The sequence below is a fragment of the Aptenodytes forsteri genome, unplaced genomic scaffold (genome assembly GCF_000699145.1).
Source record: "Aptenodytes forsteri isolate BGI_AS27 unplaced genomic scaffold, ASM69914v1 Scaffold13, whole genome shotgun sequence".
Taxonomy (NCBI): Eukaryota; Metazoa; Chordata; class Aves; order Sphenisciformes; family Spheniscidae; genus Aptenodytes; species Aptenodytes forsteri.
This window is the reverse complement of record NW_008794543.1, coordinates 763,814-780,047: the sequence shown is the minus strand read 5'-3', so window position 1 is coordinate 780,047 and position 16,234 is coordinate 763,814. Positions and strand designations below refer to the sequence as shown.

Genomic DNA, 16,234 nt, shown 5'->3' with positions numbered 1-16,234 from the left:
GCGCGGGCCGCCGGTCCTATGGCTCGGCGCTCTGCCAGCGGGGTGTCCCGGGTCCCGCTCCCTTCCCCCCGCCCCAGTGTTTCAGCTTCTGTAGCTTTCCCTTTCCCATTAAAGGTGGCATTTTCAGTTATATTTCACTAGGAGTTTTATTGTTGAATTAATAAGCCTCCAAAGCAATGACTGTAAGGGCGTAGGATTTAATGAAAACATGAGTTTGGTGGTGGTGGCCTGTAGAGCATCATGGTTGGGCCACCATGACCGTTTGAATGTCTTGTTTGGCACGGTCCTCACAGAGTGCTCCTACATCACTTGTGACAAGACGCCTGCCGTGTTACTGCTGAAAAAACCTGATGGTAGGATTCAAGGTAAAGAGTCTACCGACCTTAACTCGTGCTCTAATGTTGGCATCTCGGTGGAAACACTCGTTCTCAACCTGTATGTTTTTTATAAAAGGTTCCATCTTCTACATGCATCTGTGCTTTGGTGTTCAGTATAGTTGGTGAAAGGTAACTTTGGTTAGATGTGGGCTCTGTTTCAGTCTTGGAGGCCTGCACGCTTTGTCAGTTTCAGTGAGTTTTGTGTTTTCTTTTTTGGGCCATTGCAGCAAGATGGGTATGTGCCCCTTCTGACTAGCGGAGGCTGAAATGAAATCTAAGGATCTCCTCTTAAAAAGAAGATACTGAGCTTCATTAACAGTCAATGTTGTTAAAGCTTGACTTTGGAAATACTTTGCTTGGTTCAAAGTTTTCCTAGAACATCATGAAGTGATGGAGAGTGGAATTCCTGACCTGTGGCAGGGGCTTCACCTGTAGTCTTTTTTGCTTCCAAAATCCGTCGCGCTGATGTTCAGATGAATATTAAAGATGAAATTTTGATAGCTTTAACTTAGCTGTCTATGTATATCTCAAAACTTTTTTCTTTCTTTTTTTTTTTTTTCCCCCTCCCTCCACTGATTGGTCTCTGGTAGTCTGACTGATTTTTGTCTTTCTGCTATGTTGATTTTGTTCCAAGAAGTCCATATTTGGCTTTCTCAAAAGGTTTATTTGGAAAGGTGCTCTTACTTGCTGTCTTTCTATCAGGATTTGTTGGAAGAAAAAAACGCAGCAACAGATAATTGAAAGCCATCCATTTGCTTGTGAAGGAGACAATGTAATACCAAAGAATCTAGAAGGGAGCGTTTTTTGTATTTTATTTATCACTTTGTTTCTAAATGCTGCTTTGTTAAATGGCCAGATCGGGTAAGAAAGGACAGACGCAATTTTACAGAAGTTTGCTTGTCTCAGTGTATTTTTGTGTAAGGTTTGTAATGCGTTTTTTCAGTCACCAGGATCAATTATTCCACGTGTTTGTTTCTTCCGCCAACTCTTGAAGAACTTAGACTTTTGCTAAAAGGAACATGTTGACATGAATAAGGACTGGCTTCTTGCTGTGCTCTTTACTTGAAATACTGAGTCTAAGACAATAAACATCTCTTATGCATGTGCCAGTGAGACACATTAAATTACTTATCTGTGTGATTACATATTAGGGGAATTCAGACAGGCCATGAATTATGAAACTAATCCCTTTTATCTGCAAAAATTAAGGTTTTTTTTTTTTTGTACCTTCATAGAGCAAGAAGCATTGCTTGGAGTAAGTATTTTCTTGAGTTCCATTTAGCTTTATGCTAATGGTGGGATCGTACAAGAAGAGTGACTGTGAGTTATAGAAGGTAGTTTAATGTATTATCTTTGAAAATTTTTTTTGTGTTCAGTTACGTCAAGTGATGTTCAATACTGGGAACTTAAGTGGTGCATAAAATGGAATTATGCGGATAGTGCATAGACATTATGGTCTTAATTTGGCTGTATTTATCCAGGTACTATATTGAAGTGATCATCCAGTGACTCTAATGTCTCATTTTACTTGCAAACCAATGAAGTGTAGGTCCCAAACTGTGACTATCGCATATGTCTGACATAGGGAGTTATGCTGGTGCTGGACTTCTGCATGGGGTAGCCAGTGGGAGAAACTGGACTAGGTGAACTTAAAGAGGTGATTGCTCTCATGCCACATGCACCATTCAACAGTGAAACAGTGGGAACCCAAATGAGCCATTGTAGTTGTTAGCATTTGCTCTGAACTGCTGAAGCTACTGTACTTCTGAGATTTTTTTATGATCTTGTCCAGTGGCTTGTAGGTTCAGAAAAGATTGCTGCTCTTCTGTTTACAAATGTATGCATTTAAGAAAAACATATCTGGTAACCAAAGGTATTTGAGTAATGCATAATCTAGCCACTCTTTTTATCTGTAATGTAGAAGTCTATGTTCTAACTCCCATGTTTGTTTTATTCAGCGATATGGATTCAGATAGTTCATCAACTACATCTTCCTCTTCGTGTTCTCCTTCAACAGTATCTGATGAAGACGATCATCCAAATGAGAAGGATAACAGATCTTACTGTGTTAAAACAAAAGATGAGTTGCCTATTGATGTAAGTACAAGGTGTTATCTTTTAAACCTTTTTCTGGTAACCCAACTTAAAATATTTTAACTTAATATATTTTTAAGTCATTGCAATACCTAGTGATTGAATGTACGTTTTTACACTAGTTCAGGTATAGCACAGTTAATAGCTTAAAATGTCTTATTTTTCAGTATATTAAGACCACACTGAAGTGAGGTTCACAGCTCATTTTAGGTTTGTATTTGTATAAAATCACAGTTGTAATTAATGAAAACAAATAAATTTCTGGATAAAATTCTGGTTATTTTAGTACTTTTTTTTTATGTTTGTATATTGCAGGCTTTCATCATCCTTTCTCTATGTGAGAGACTTGAAGGTCTGATATGTCTTGCAGACATATTTCAAATATGTTTAGCCTTGAGGTGAAAATTTCAAATGTTGTATTAAGCCTCCCAGAGGTTCAGATTGCATTGCCTCTACTCACTTAAGCAAAATTATTAGAGTGGTCATAGACGTGGTTTGTATTTGTTTTATTCTGCAATTTTTGTTATAGCACTGCTTTATGTATTGCAGGTCAGAACCTTAATTTGCATCAATTTGTTGCAACTAACAAATTAATCAAATATTAATTTGTTTTTGGTTCTCATAAATACCATATTCATTAAGTATTGCTGCCATTATTCCTCATTATCTCAAAATTAAGAGGTTTAAAGGAATGAGTTTTAGTAATAATCTGTTAACGGATGATTAGCTATGCATCATTTGTAATGGATTACAAATAAAAGGATAATATAACACTGTAATGTCAATTTACATTAACAGTATATGTTTATCTGTTGTTCTGTAGATCTCTCCCCTTCATAAAAAATGCTTTCTGGAATGAGAAACAAATCCGGTGAAGGGTACAAGAAATTATTAGAAAGGTAGAGGAAAAAAAACCTCTGAAGAGCAGATACATTTGGATACATTTGCCTTTGCTTCAGTGCTCTGTAAGAGTTTGTAATGAAGTGCTAATGACTGTAGAAAGGCTGAGGCGTTGACACGCGTTAGTAGTAGGGACAACAGGAGATGGGAGGGTGTTAATTCTTAAACTGTTGCTCTAGAGACACTTGGAGTAAAGAAAAGCTCTTAGGTTATTCTTTTAACCCTGAAATTAATCAAAAATAGAGAAACACACATAACGTTGTGTTTTGAAGGAGTAAAACATCAGAGCAATTCCTGCTTACATGCACTTCGTTTTGAAGTGTGATTAATAGTAGAACCATTATAAGTGCTTCTATGACAACATTTTTTTTTACAGCACTGGACTTTTGAACAAAAATCCTTGCTCAAATAGATGTACTGACCAGGTTTTATTTAGCTTTTATCTCAACTATTTATTTAAATGCACATTGGTCTGAAAATGCATTTTTGATCTGCTCTTTTGTCTCATTAGCTTACTAGCTTCAAGTCCAAGTGTTTACAAAACATTGTCTTCCTTTTAAGTACTGGCCTGATTAATTTCATTGGTTCAGCAAAGCTATAGCTTTTTGCTGGTGATAGTTAATAAGAACTGAAGTTCTAGCAACTACATTATTTACTGTATCTTCTACTAAGCCATTCTACGGTAATAGAATTAGTCTATATAAAAATGTTGTAGATTGTCTTATGTAAATTTGAGAGAATACAATTTGAAAATTAAAATGTATCTGTTAAAAATGACACGTGATTACTCTTTTACCCAAAAGTCCCCAATAGTAGCTAACTTGCTAAAGCATGCGTCAAAGATGAAGTAAAAGATTAAAGAAAGTATTTAACTGGAATATATGCTTAGGGGAAAAAATGTGCACCTATTAAGGAGTGTTAGTGGAACTGTTTTAAAACCTCCTGCTTTGAAGTGTAGGATTGGCAGATACCGTATATAGTATGACAGATGGTACAGTTTACCAATTTGAGATTTATGATCAAAATCGTAGCTTTCTTCCTTCTGGTCTTTGGCCTTTGACTTGCTCTGGCATCCATGACTCTGTTAAGTCTTGGCAGTGAAGCTGGTTTAATGTTGGAAAACTTACTGTCCTGTAGAAGGGTGTGGTGTTTCTATCTGAATTCATGTCTTGGCTTTAATGTTACGTTATATGATCTGGGAAAGTCTTGGCCTCTGTTTGGTCTTTGAGTTGCTCTAGAAGCCTTTGCCAAGCACTTGTTAAGAGTGAAGATTATCAGGTGAAGTTTTGGTAAGACGGGGTAAGATTCTTCTATTGGAGAGGGATTTTATTTCTGTTGATGGCCTTTAAAAGTGCAGTTCAGTGCTAAGATTTGGACTCTGCCTCCAAATTCAGGAGATGTTGAATTTGAAGATAATCCTTATGCTAGTTGCCCGTACCTTGTATTCCATATAGTCCATATTGAAATCACAGCAGTTTAGTATATACATAGAAATCCTAGTTTATGAATAAATTGGAGGTAGATGATGAGTTCAGTGTTAATCAGCCTTTGATAGCAGATTTCGATGCTTACATTTGAGGAAAAAGTTTAATTTGAATATTCTTTGTGCAGTACTCATTTGTACATCTGAAGTTTGGTGCTTTTTTCCAAAGTGTTCTGTAGGATTATCCTCTTGTACCAAATACAACTTCTAGCTAAAAATAATTTTCTTTGTATAGGTTGTTGTGACTTTTACATCTTCTATAACGGTCTGGGTTATGGCATAAATGGACAGATACCATTTTGTCGAATCAGATGATACATATCTGGTGTATTTCATACTGTTTTATCTCTTGCTATGCACATTTTTCTTCTGTCATGCATTGAATGTGGTTACAGGTTGTCTGATTTTTTGATTACTGATTACCTAATTATTGTGTTGTACATTGAACTGAATTTATCTAACATTAAAGTTCAAAAAAATGAACAGAATGTCTATCAGTTGTTGGTTTTCTCCAGTTGAATAAAACTGGCTTCTACTTCAGATGCAGTGGAAGTATATAGAGTAGCATCTCAATAGAAAAGGTGTCTTCAAAAGTGACGTTCTCCCAAGATAAGTTCATTTAGAATTATTCTGAAAGAGGCAAATCAAACTAGATTTTTTTATTAAATCTTTAAAATGCTAGGAGGTTTTTCTGATTGGCAAATTTAAGCAGTAACAAAGTGATGAATGTCGTAGTGTGATGAGATTATATTCTGAACATTGACTTGATATTTTCAGGAACTGCCTCCTGTTGAAGACTTATCAGTAATTCTGCCTGATGATGTTGAACTGAAGCTCTTTGGGACAGTTTCCAGCATCATCGAGCAGCTAGGTAGGCAAGATATGTTTGCTTTGTTTTTAATTAAAATAATTTCTGTATATCTCTGCATTAATTGTGTACTTAACTGTTCCTTCAAAGTGTCAGTACTGCAGCATGCTATTGCAGGGGGTAGCGGGTTGCTGAATGAGAACTCAGACTACCCAATGATATTTGTGTTGAATTCCCTTTTAGTTGGCTTACATCTTCTAAAGATGTAAGATACTATGACTATTACGCGTGTGTTTCTGTGTGACTTTCATGTTCTAATTTTTTCATTAAAAAGACTTTTTTCACTGTGTATTATGATCTTTATATTATAAATTCTGGCAACAATAAGATTGAACATTTGCAGTATTTTAAGAAGTCTTCCAGTTGTACATGCTATATTTGAATTATCTCTGAAGATACAGGAGGTGTGTAAGTGAAAGCACAGATGCAGTACCATGCAGTTCCAAGTGCTTGCTTGTTAATATATGAGGACAGGAAAAAGACATTTCTTTAGCCAGTGTAGCAGTGCTTGAGTAATTGGTGTATTATGTATGTTCGTTCTTTTTTTTTCTTTTAATTCATCCCACTTCCGGCACCTTGACCAAATACAAGCTGCCAGTGTCAGCAGTCGTAGGACAGCATGACTAACATGATACATAGGTGCTGGAGGGTAAGCTTAATGGGATTGAGACGTACAATGGATGTAAGCTTAACTGCAGGCAATATGCATTTAGGGATCTTTTCAGACCTACCTGGGACCTCAGTTTTTGATGTGTGAAATCAAAGTTTTGCTCAAGCTGGTATTAATAAAATATTCATAGTATGTTTGTATTTAAGCTTATTTCAAGTGTTAGACTCTGCTTTAACTGCTTTCAGAGCAATTTACTTACGAAAATTAAAAGTTAAGTTCAATTTTGAAGTTAAAGTATTTATGTTGAATGGGGTACAAAAGAATAAAAGCAAATAGCCTTTGCTATTAAATTTTCTTTTATTGTAAAAACTCCGGGTAATACAGGCAGTTCCTTTACAGTATTTTTGTTGTTGGGTGTTTGTTTGGAGTTAGATTTAATTTCATTCATGTGCAGGAAGCTGGCTTGAGAGTGTGGAAGGTAGTAATCTGGTCATTGTCCTCTTGTTCTACTTTGCCCTTTCTTGCTTATTGATAATAACAGGGACTTCAAGAAGGCTGTTTTCAGCTGAAGTGATAGTTCGAAAATAAGTTAAAAGAAATGGTTGAATCATAGTTTGCAATTATTCTTACTTTTCATCTAGTATGTGAATGTTTAAACAAAGCTGACTTTAAAGTCTTCAGTCTTGAAAACTGTCCTTAATTTCTAATCCTCCTTGGAGTGTATAACATTTTCAAATCCTGTCAGTTTACTGATAGGTGAATTCTTGAGTCTGTATTCTTTATGTAACTGAAATATGAATTGTTGAATTTAGATTTGTTGGTGAAAGCTAGAAAACAGACTAATAATCATACATGAAATAAAGCAGTAAGAATGGAATAAACCCCCAAGATATCTGTTATTTTTCTGCTTTTACTACCTTGCTTTATGACTTCCTCTTTCTACATGTTTTCCTTTCTTTTCAGTTCTTCTGGAAACAGGTGTCTGAGTGGCCTCAATTTCAATAGATTTGTGGCCATAGTAGGGACTCTGCCAGCTAATTGTGGGTTGGTTTTTGATTTTTGAACTAAATTGATACCTGTGTATACCAGGTTTGTATCAAGTGCGAGGGGAGTTGAGGTCTCATTTGGAAATCACAAATATTATTTTGGCACAACAATCGGTATCCTGAATGCTTTCTGTCCCTTTGATGTATCAGAAATCTCTGCTGTTCTCTGTAGCAAGCTTCAGTCTGCAGCGTGTGATACCTGTAAGTTGGCTATTTCATACTATGAGGTGAATTTAAGGCTAGAACAGTATAGGTTCATGCTTGCTTCACACAAAGCAAGATGACAGTACTTTCTGTGAACTTCAACTTCGGCTCACTGTATCAGAATTTAATAGAACTTTTGCTGTGTTTTGCTTCAAAGTACTTAAGAAAAATTAACTGTGTGGGTTGTACCCTGGAAAGAAAACAGCTTTGGTATATATGAGAAACCTGCCCTGGGACTGCACTATGGGCCCTGGAAGAGTAGAAGCTGAGGATTTTGGGTGGGTTGGGGTAGCGGCAGCTATAAGTCAAATAGGCTGTAGGTGATAATGTTTCTCTTGGGTTTCATGGGACTGGCATGACTTACTGTTTTCAGAATATTTTCCTTAGCCTACTGGAGGACTGGGGGGCTATGCATGATCAATCAAGTTGAGAGCATTCTCTTGAGAGTTTCTGGTGTGTGGTTTTTTGTTGTGTTTTGGTTTGAGTTTTTGTTGGTGGGGTTTTTTTTGGTTAAGGTATATTTCTCATGAGGGTTAAGCAACACATGGGGTTCTTTCACTGTATATTTTATCTTATAGGTAGGCACAAAATAAACTGATTTCCCTAATTCTCTTGAAATTCAGTGAACTATTAAGCCTGTAGCATTGTCACAGGCTTGTTTGGCATGTCACAAGCTGTTTGCAGATTGAAATAGTAGCAAAGCTGGAGTCTTAGCTTGATGAGATGTTTATTGCTTTAAGTCCTGTTATGTGAGTTTAGCAGTGATAATCTTGTTAGTTTTTGTTGGAGTCTGAGTGACACTAAGTGCTTGAGTGACTTTATTTGATGATGGAGAAGCATTGAGGACGCTTAATTGAGCGTTCTGTTGTTTTAGAGGTAGAAAAGATTACCTTCAGAATCAGAATTTTTGAGTGTAATGCTGCTAAGCCTCTGTATTGGCAGCTTTATACGTAATTCCTGTTGAATGTAAAGGAAGACCCGGTATTTCTGCAGACTAAAGCAACAAATGTGAACTACTACGAAAGAAGAGAGTGAACTACTCTAAAGATTTCAGTAAAGAATAAGCTCTTTATGTCTCTGAATCTGGAAAACCTAAAAATGAAGTTGCCTGTATATCAAATTATGTATTTAATGGAGGAAGAACATGCTTCTGTGTCCATTAATAAGTGTTTAAGTCTACTAAGTGTTAAGATTTCATTTTTTGAGCTACTAGAATGACTTGCTTGCTCTGACCACTCATACCATCATTAATCATGGATTTAGGCCCAAATGGAGTATAAGACTATTATATGATATTAAATTGCAGAAATGTATTTCAAATTGTGTGTCTGCATACATAAATGACACCACCAGTTGCTACTGTGACTGGACTGCCAGACATCTTTTGTGTTCTGGTCTGATTCTTATGACTTACTAGGGGAAGCTGTGATGAATAGCCATCTCCATTCTTTTTTCCGAGGAGAATTTCATTTGGAATACTAAGAAGGCAGAATATATCTGCACTCAAAAAACCAGGTTATTGCTGCTATGCATTTAATTAAGAAACATCCCGGGTAAATGCAATGGGTATCTCATACATACATATCTTGAGACTTCTCTTTTGTACCTATCATCCGGTCTCCTTTATTTCTCCACCCCAGAGAACAATAATTCTGTAAACAAGTGTAAATGTTACCACTCATATATCACTGGAGAAGAGGTGCACAATTGTGAGTAGTTTTGGGCGTGTGCAAGATTTTTCAGGTGAAGCTCTATCAATTTAGTAGACAAATAATGGAGTAGTTTAAGTTTCTCTGCATACTGCTGTTAAAAAATAAAGTTCTAATTTTTTTTTTCCCGTTTTAGTAATAATTGAATCACTGAGAGGCCTACCTCCAGTAAATGAGGAAAGCATAATTTTTAAAGAAGATCGGCAAGCAGCAGGAAAGGTGTGTGTTAAAGCATAAAAAGCTGTTATTCTAATATAAATTCAAACTATTCTTTTATGTTCCAACAAGTAGTGTTGAAGTTGACTAAATGAAAGATAGTTTCCTTGACATGTAGTTTTTCTTTATGCTTTTGACTCTTGCTATAGTCGTCTACTTTTTTAATCTCAAGAATTGCTAACCTGGAATTCATTGCATCCTTACAGAATTACAATGTGTGGTGAGTTTCTGCTATTTTATCAGAGTGCTTGTGGAGAGGGAGAGGTTGCTTTCAGATGTATGATGTCTTGAATAACAGGCTGCGCTCTTTTATTGCCAGGAGTTGGGGGCAAAGATTGGAGAAATTAGAATCAAGTTTCAGGAAAAATGGGGAATGTTTACATATCTACGCTCTGCTGTTTCAGTTTAAGGCCAGAGTGTGCTCTATGGAAGTATAATGAAGAATGTTTGCTGAGAGGGTGTTGCACTGAATTTTGTATGTTTTCCGAGTGTGCTCTATGGAAGTATAATGAAGAAGGTTTGCTGAGAGGGGTGTTGCATTGAATTTTGTATGTTTTCTGGGGAAAGAAAACCATCTAGAGCGGTTACTACTTACAATATCTTTGAATGCTAGATGTGAGCGAAACAAAAAACACAGCCTGAAATTGCAGTTGTTCTGTACAACATCTCAGAATTCTCTGCTCTCCATGGAATTTGGGAGCAGACGGGGGAACTGACGTAAAGGTGTCTTGTAAAGATGAACTTTGAGGAATAAATGATCAGGAGGTTGTTCCAGGTGTAAGAGATTTGAAAGCATAATGGAGAGAGAAGGAATAGAGATTTGACAAAAGGAAAGACTACTAAAGTAGAGGAAGCAGACAGTGAAAGCAGTGCAGTTGGGTGGGTGAAGGCAACATCAACATGTGAGAACTTTTCCACATTACGACTTAAACAGTAGCTGGCGAAATATGCTGTCAAACACAATGTGGTAATAAAACTAAAGCATGAAAGTAACTTTATTTCATGCTGCACTTTGAAAATATGTCAAACTTAAATATAAAGCATTTTAAAACTTCACAGTTGTCTACAATGAAGTTAGCTATCTACTCTTGGTGGTGTATTTAAACATTTTAATTTTGTTTGTTTCAGATATTTGAGATATTTGGTCCTGTTTTACATCCCTTTTATGTGTTAAGATTTAACAGCTCTGAGCATATCAAAGCAAAAGGTATTAATGTGCAAGATAGCATGTATTTTGCTCCATCACTGGAGGACTTCACCCAGTATATATTTGCAGAGAAACTAAAACAGTAAGTCTGACTTCTTTTCTAATCTGGTTATAATGTATTTTTTAACATAGCTAAAAGTCCTGGATTAAAGTTTAGTCTTGAGTGAGATGCTGTATGACTAAACTTGACACTAAAACTTTTCTTTTTTCAGATATTAACTGCGTTGTAATAACAGGTGTGTACTGTTTTGCCTTTCAGAACAGTACAGAGTAGCTGTAAACTACAAGCTTCTGAAGTGTTATAATTACTAAAGTTTAGTAGCTTCTTACTCAATATTAAGCTTGCTTTCTTTTCTTGTTGCAGTGTTACCTAAAATATCATAACCAGAAAAAAATTCATTAATCCTTCCCTCCACCACACCCTCTCACACATGCACATGCATGGGTTTTGCAAGCTGAACTTCCCGGATTTTGTTGTTCTGCAGATTCTTGTTTAGTTTCATAACTTATAGTAAACTTGTTTGAATTCTGAACAAGTTATTTTTATTTCATGTTACAAGGCCAGAACTGAAATTTAATTATCAATAAATCTATTGTACAGTTGGAGAATAACAATTCTATATGAAAATAACCTGCTGTAAATTTGGGAGAGGGGAGGGATTTGAGTGGCAATGTGGTCTGATGTTCAGAAACTTCTCAATAGTATTTGTGTATCCCAGTCTGCCTGAGGAAAGTAGCATGTGTGAATAGGACTTGTTGCCATTTAAAAGGAAGCGTACTCAAAAGATACAGAATAAGAAATAAATCATAATAAATGCAAGATATTAGTGTTCTAATTATTGATGGATAATTGTCTGAAATAACTGTAGGTTAAAGTGCTTTGTCATACAAGTGACTTAGTCTCTGTTTATTAGGATTAGTTCTCATCTGACTTGCATATTTTTTCTCATTATAGCCAATAATATTGGTGTCTGCGTTAATTGCAACTCTGCCAGTATTCATAGAGAATAATTTTTTTCTTTAGTCATGCATGTGGCTAGGCCTGCAGGAGTCTTTTTTTTTTCTCCTTCCTTTCACATTTCTGTGGAAGCAACAAGCATATTCTTCCTTTCAGTGAAGACCAAAATAGATCACTTTCTCATTCTGCTGCTTGTTTGTTTTTCTGCAGCATTTTGATACCAGCTGGTCTTTGATTTGTGCCATTAAACTTTGTTGTTTAGCACAGTAACTGCACAGACTTTAATCATCTGCTTGCTACATCAATAACTGTATGCTGTACTCAGCATCTGAGATGTGAGACTCATGTTTTAATTTGTTACATGCTTTGGGAACTATTTGTCTTTTGGTAGTACCTTACTATCATATATGGTACAAAATTGAACACTAGGTAAGATGTTTCACACTTTTATGACTTATCAGTGCAGCTGAACAGTGCATCAGACTTTGTTTCTTGCCCTGCATTAAAATGAGCAGTGTGAACACCTGTGTAACCTAACGTAAACCATAATTTCTGCATAATGTGACTTAAGTTACATTTCACTGAAACAGTATTTTATTTCCAAGTTTTGTCACTAAAGGTTCTTAAGCTTTTGTGAGGCAATTGGTACTATTTGTTGAAGCTGCCTTTTCACAAAGTAGGTAGCATTGAAAAAGGATAAAGAATTTTGATTTCTGATTTGTGCTGTAATATCTGTATAAAGAAACCAAGGTGGCATGGATAGTAGAAAAGTTGAGTTTCGGTCAGTGCTTCACAAGAAGGCTTTTGGACCTTAGCAGATTGTAAATTTGACCGATGATTTTTATTTTCTGCTCTTTGTTAGTTTGACTGTGTGCAGACCAGCTTGTGGAGTATTATAGGCTTAAAGTTTTAGAACTGTTACTCAACACTGTGATGGTACTTTGAAAGGGAAAGGAATCAGGATTAAGATCTGAAAGAAACCTTAAGTTTGAAGCTTCTTTTGAAATCTGGCATGCAATCTGCTTGTATTGTACAAAGTTGCAGTGCTATGAATAAGCCTTACACTTTATAGGAAAATAAATGAAAGTGTAGTGTAAAACTTCTTGAACGCAAAATAATTTGTTGCTAAAAATAGATTTATGTTGTATTGCCTGAAACAAAGTAATTGTAAAGAAGCTCATGTATTTTCATGATTCCTCTGAGTCACCTTTTGTTAGACTTCGAGATCTTACAGTATCTGAGTTCAGAAATCAAAGAATTACTATCTTGTTCTTTGCAGAAGATTATTAGGTATCTCAGAGCATGAAGAGTGTTTTGTGTTTTGCTGAAAATGGAAGGCTGCCTTGGGAGACTGAAATAAGCTGCCTGAAGAACTTAAACTTTAAATTTTGCAGTCAGTAGTACTTCATATTGCTTAATGACCACAGGCCTTGGAGCTTCTTGCGTGCGCTGGTATTTCTGGCAGGCATGTATTGCCCCAAAATAACAAGATGAGAGGAAGAAACAAAGAAGCTGGATCATAATAAAAAAAAAAAGTGTTACTTTTCATTATTGCATAGGTAGAGAGTTTTCTGCAGCCAAGAAATTACTCATATAGAGCCCTTATCTTCCTTTCCTCCCTATAACATTTTCTTCTAATTGAACTTTAAAATGGCTTGCATGCTAATATGATTTGCTAATACTCACAAAGGCGGCGTCTTTATGGTTTTCTAGTGATATGTAGAGATTGAGCTTCAATTTTATGGTTAGGGGTTGAGGCACAAAGTACCTCCAAATGACTTGCCAGCGTTCTCATGAGCAGCCTTTGACTAAGGGCCTCTTAAGTCCAGGCTACTTAGAGCCGATGGTTATGTACTTTGATGTAGCTATTGCTGCTTGATTGTTGTTGACTTGGTGAATACATAAAAAACCCCTTGGTTATTAGAGCACTGATTGAAGACTTTTCACACTGAACATGTTGGTGTTTTTAACTATATGGTTCCATTTTCCAAGTAAGAATTTTCAGTATTGCATTATTTTATATAGTTTGTCTGCATAGATAAGGATTGTGTCTTGACATTTCAGACCAAAATATATTAAATTTGCAAGCAGTGTAGAAAAACCCTCCACAGACTTTAACAGCATAATTTAAATTTGTTCCACAAATTTGTTGCTAATCAAAGAAATGACTTGATTTTTAGTGAAGTTCTTAAAGTGGTGGGTGAAATAAATGACACCATTTCAAATTAATTTTGGTGCTTGTCAGGCAAGACGATTGAGTTTTTGCTTCCTTAAATGTCTTTTACCTTGCTTTTTAATTTTATATTTACAACCAAATAGAAGATGAAACCTAATTAGCTAACATTGTATTAACAGAATTGTAAGCCAAGCTTATAGGTTTTTTTGGTTCCGAATTCACTTCGCCATAGATATACTTAAAGCCTGTGTCCTACTAACCTAGTTCGTTGTCCTTTTTAACTGGAGATACGTATCTTGAAACCAGAAGAAGAAGAAAGCTTATGACTGTAGTCAGCAGTTAGTCAGCATAAGAAAGTTGCAGTGAACTACCTCAAGTTTCAAAGCAATTTAGGTTCAAAAGGATGTGTTGAGAGAATATTGATCAAAGCTTAATGTTAGCTGTGTGAAATGTTCAGTCTTCACTCAAAGTAGGAAGATTTTTCAAGTGACATATGTAGTGAAGTTCTAAATTGACACATACATTACTATTTACTTAGAAACAACATTAAAAAACAAATGCATCTTTTAAAACAGGCAACTCCTGGTGTGAGATCTGATATCTTGAAGAAAGTGTTACCCTATTTGCTACAGTACAGTTCTTGCAAATTATTTCTAACCTGGAATATGTTGCTACTACGTGACTCAAACAAGAGATGTTTTATAGCCTCCTTACACCATCTTCCTTCATCTTGATTGTCTAATTTGTTGTTTCATTTTTTTTTCTTTTAGGGAAAAAGGTTCAGATGCATCTTGGAAGAATGACCAAGAACCACCACCTGAAGTAACTATAGGTTTTTTGGTTTATTGTTTTTGATTACACAAGATATATGTAGAAGAATTTCTGTGCAGAGTAACTAATTAGCAAGCTTATTTTTTATGCAGACAAGAGTTGCATGTACCTCTCTTCATTGAAAAGAAGGTCATGCTTTTCTTGGAGAGGCCTCACAGTGTATAGAGAGTACTAGCTGTCTTTTTCTACTTGCTTTTTGTAATTGGGAAAATGTATATCTTTATCTTCAGTTCCTCTAGTCCTTCAAGAACATGTTTGGTAACCTGAACGTTCAACTTTGAGTAGCAGTGCTTTTACCTTGCCTAATAGTTTTTCTTCTGCTAGGGAATTTTTGTCCTTGCAGTTCTTTCACTGCAGCTTTCTCTTTTACCTTGCCACAAGCAGTTGTTTGTCTTTAAAGGCCTGCAAGTACTCTGCAAACGGCACTACTTGGGTGTTTAAGCTGCCTGCTTTGTTAGATTAACTTGACACCTCCTCTGTTGCATCCTTTGAATGGTTTCTTAGTAAGATTTCCCTACTGTTTGCTATTATAAAACACTAGTTTCATGAGAGGAGGTGAGCTTCTTCCATACAAAGGCAGTCATACAGGATCATGTAGAAGTGAGAGCTCCTCATGACCATTGACATCATCTACTGTAGGATCTGTAAAGATTTCTTTGGTGACATCCAGGCTTCCTGTCCAGTGCTCCTTAACTCCACTCCAACTGTACTTTTCATGACTATTCTCTTCTTCAATAAGAATTGCAAGGCTGATAGTTTTATTGAGGTGTTTCCATGAGATTTGTTTCCTAGCTCAACACTTGAGTCATGTTTCCTTGCAATTTCTACTTTAAGCCTATCTTGTCCAAAATAGCTGAAATTCCTAGAAGCCTTGTGTCTACCATAGTATCCTAAAGACATCTCTCTATCTGCTTGTTTCGAATCTTCCAGAAGCTTGCACAGTTGGCATAGTTCTAAGCTACGTAGTATGTGCTTCTTACTCTATAATTAAGTAGGAAAGGTGTTTTTTGTGGGTTTTTTTTTTTTAGTGTTCTAACCAATTTTTAGAATAGAATAGACTATTTAAGTTGGAAGGGACCTACGATGATCATTTAGTCCAACTGCCTGATCAATTCAGGGCTGACCAAAAGCTAAAGCATGTTGTTAAGGGCATTGTCCAAATGCCTTTTAAACACTGGCAGGCTTGGGGCATTGACCACCTCTTGAGGGAGCCTGTTCCAGTGTTTGACCACTCTCTTGGTAAAGAAATGCTTCCGAATGTCCAGTCTAAACCTCCCCTGGCACACCTTTGAACTATTCCCATGCGTCCTATCACTGGATCCCAGGGAGAAGACATCAGCACCTCCCTCTCCACTTCCCCTCTTCGGGAAGCTGTAGAGAGCGATGAGGTCGCCCCTCAGCCTCCTTTTCTTCAAACTAGACAAGCCCAAAGTCCTTAGCTGCTACTCAAAGGACATGCCTTCCAGCCCTTTCACCAGCTTTGTTGCCCTCGTCTGGACGCATTCAAGGACCTTCTCATCCTTCTTAAATTGTGGGGCCCAGAACTGCACACAGT

General features: G+C 36.4%; 1 protein-coding gene across 1 annotated transcript in view; it reads left to right on the top strand.

Moving 5' to 3' along the window:
- The first annotated feature begins 208 nt into the window (after nt 1-208).
- NAF1 (nuclear assembly factor 1 ribonucleoprotein) overlaps nt 209-16,234 on the top strand; it is a 24,337-nt gene continuing 8,311 nt past the window's right edge. Inside the window, exons 1-6 of the mRNA XM_009272352.2 lie at nt 209-435; nt 2,336-2,474; nt 5,632-5,725; nt 9,428-9,510; nt 10,636-10,796; nt 14,619-14,670. Of these exons, the coding sequence (XP_009270627.1) occupies nt 209-435; nt 2,336-2,474; nt 5,632-5,725; nt 9,428-9,510; nt 10,636-10,796; nt 14,619-14,670 (756 nt within the window). The remainder of the gene's footprint in view (nt 436-2,335; nt 2,475-5,631; nt 5,726-9,427; nt 9,511-10,635; nt 10,797-14,618; nt 14,671-16,234) is intronic.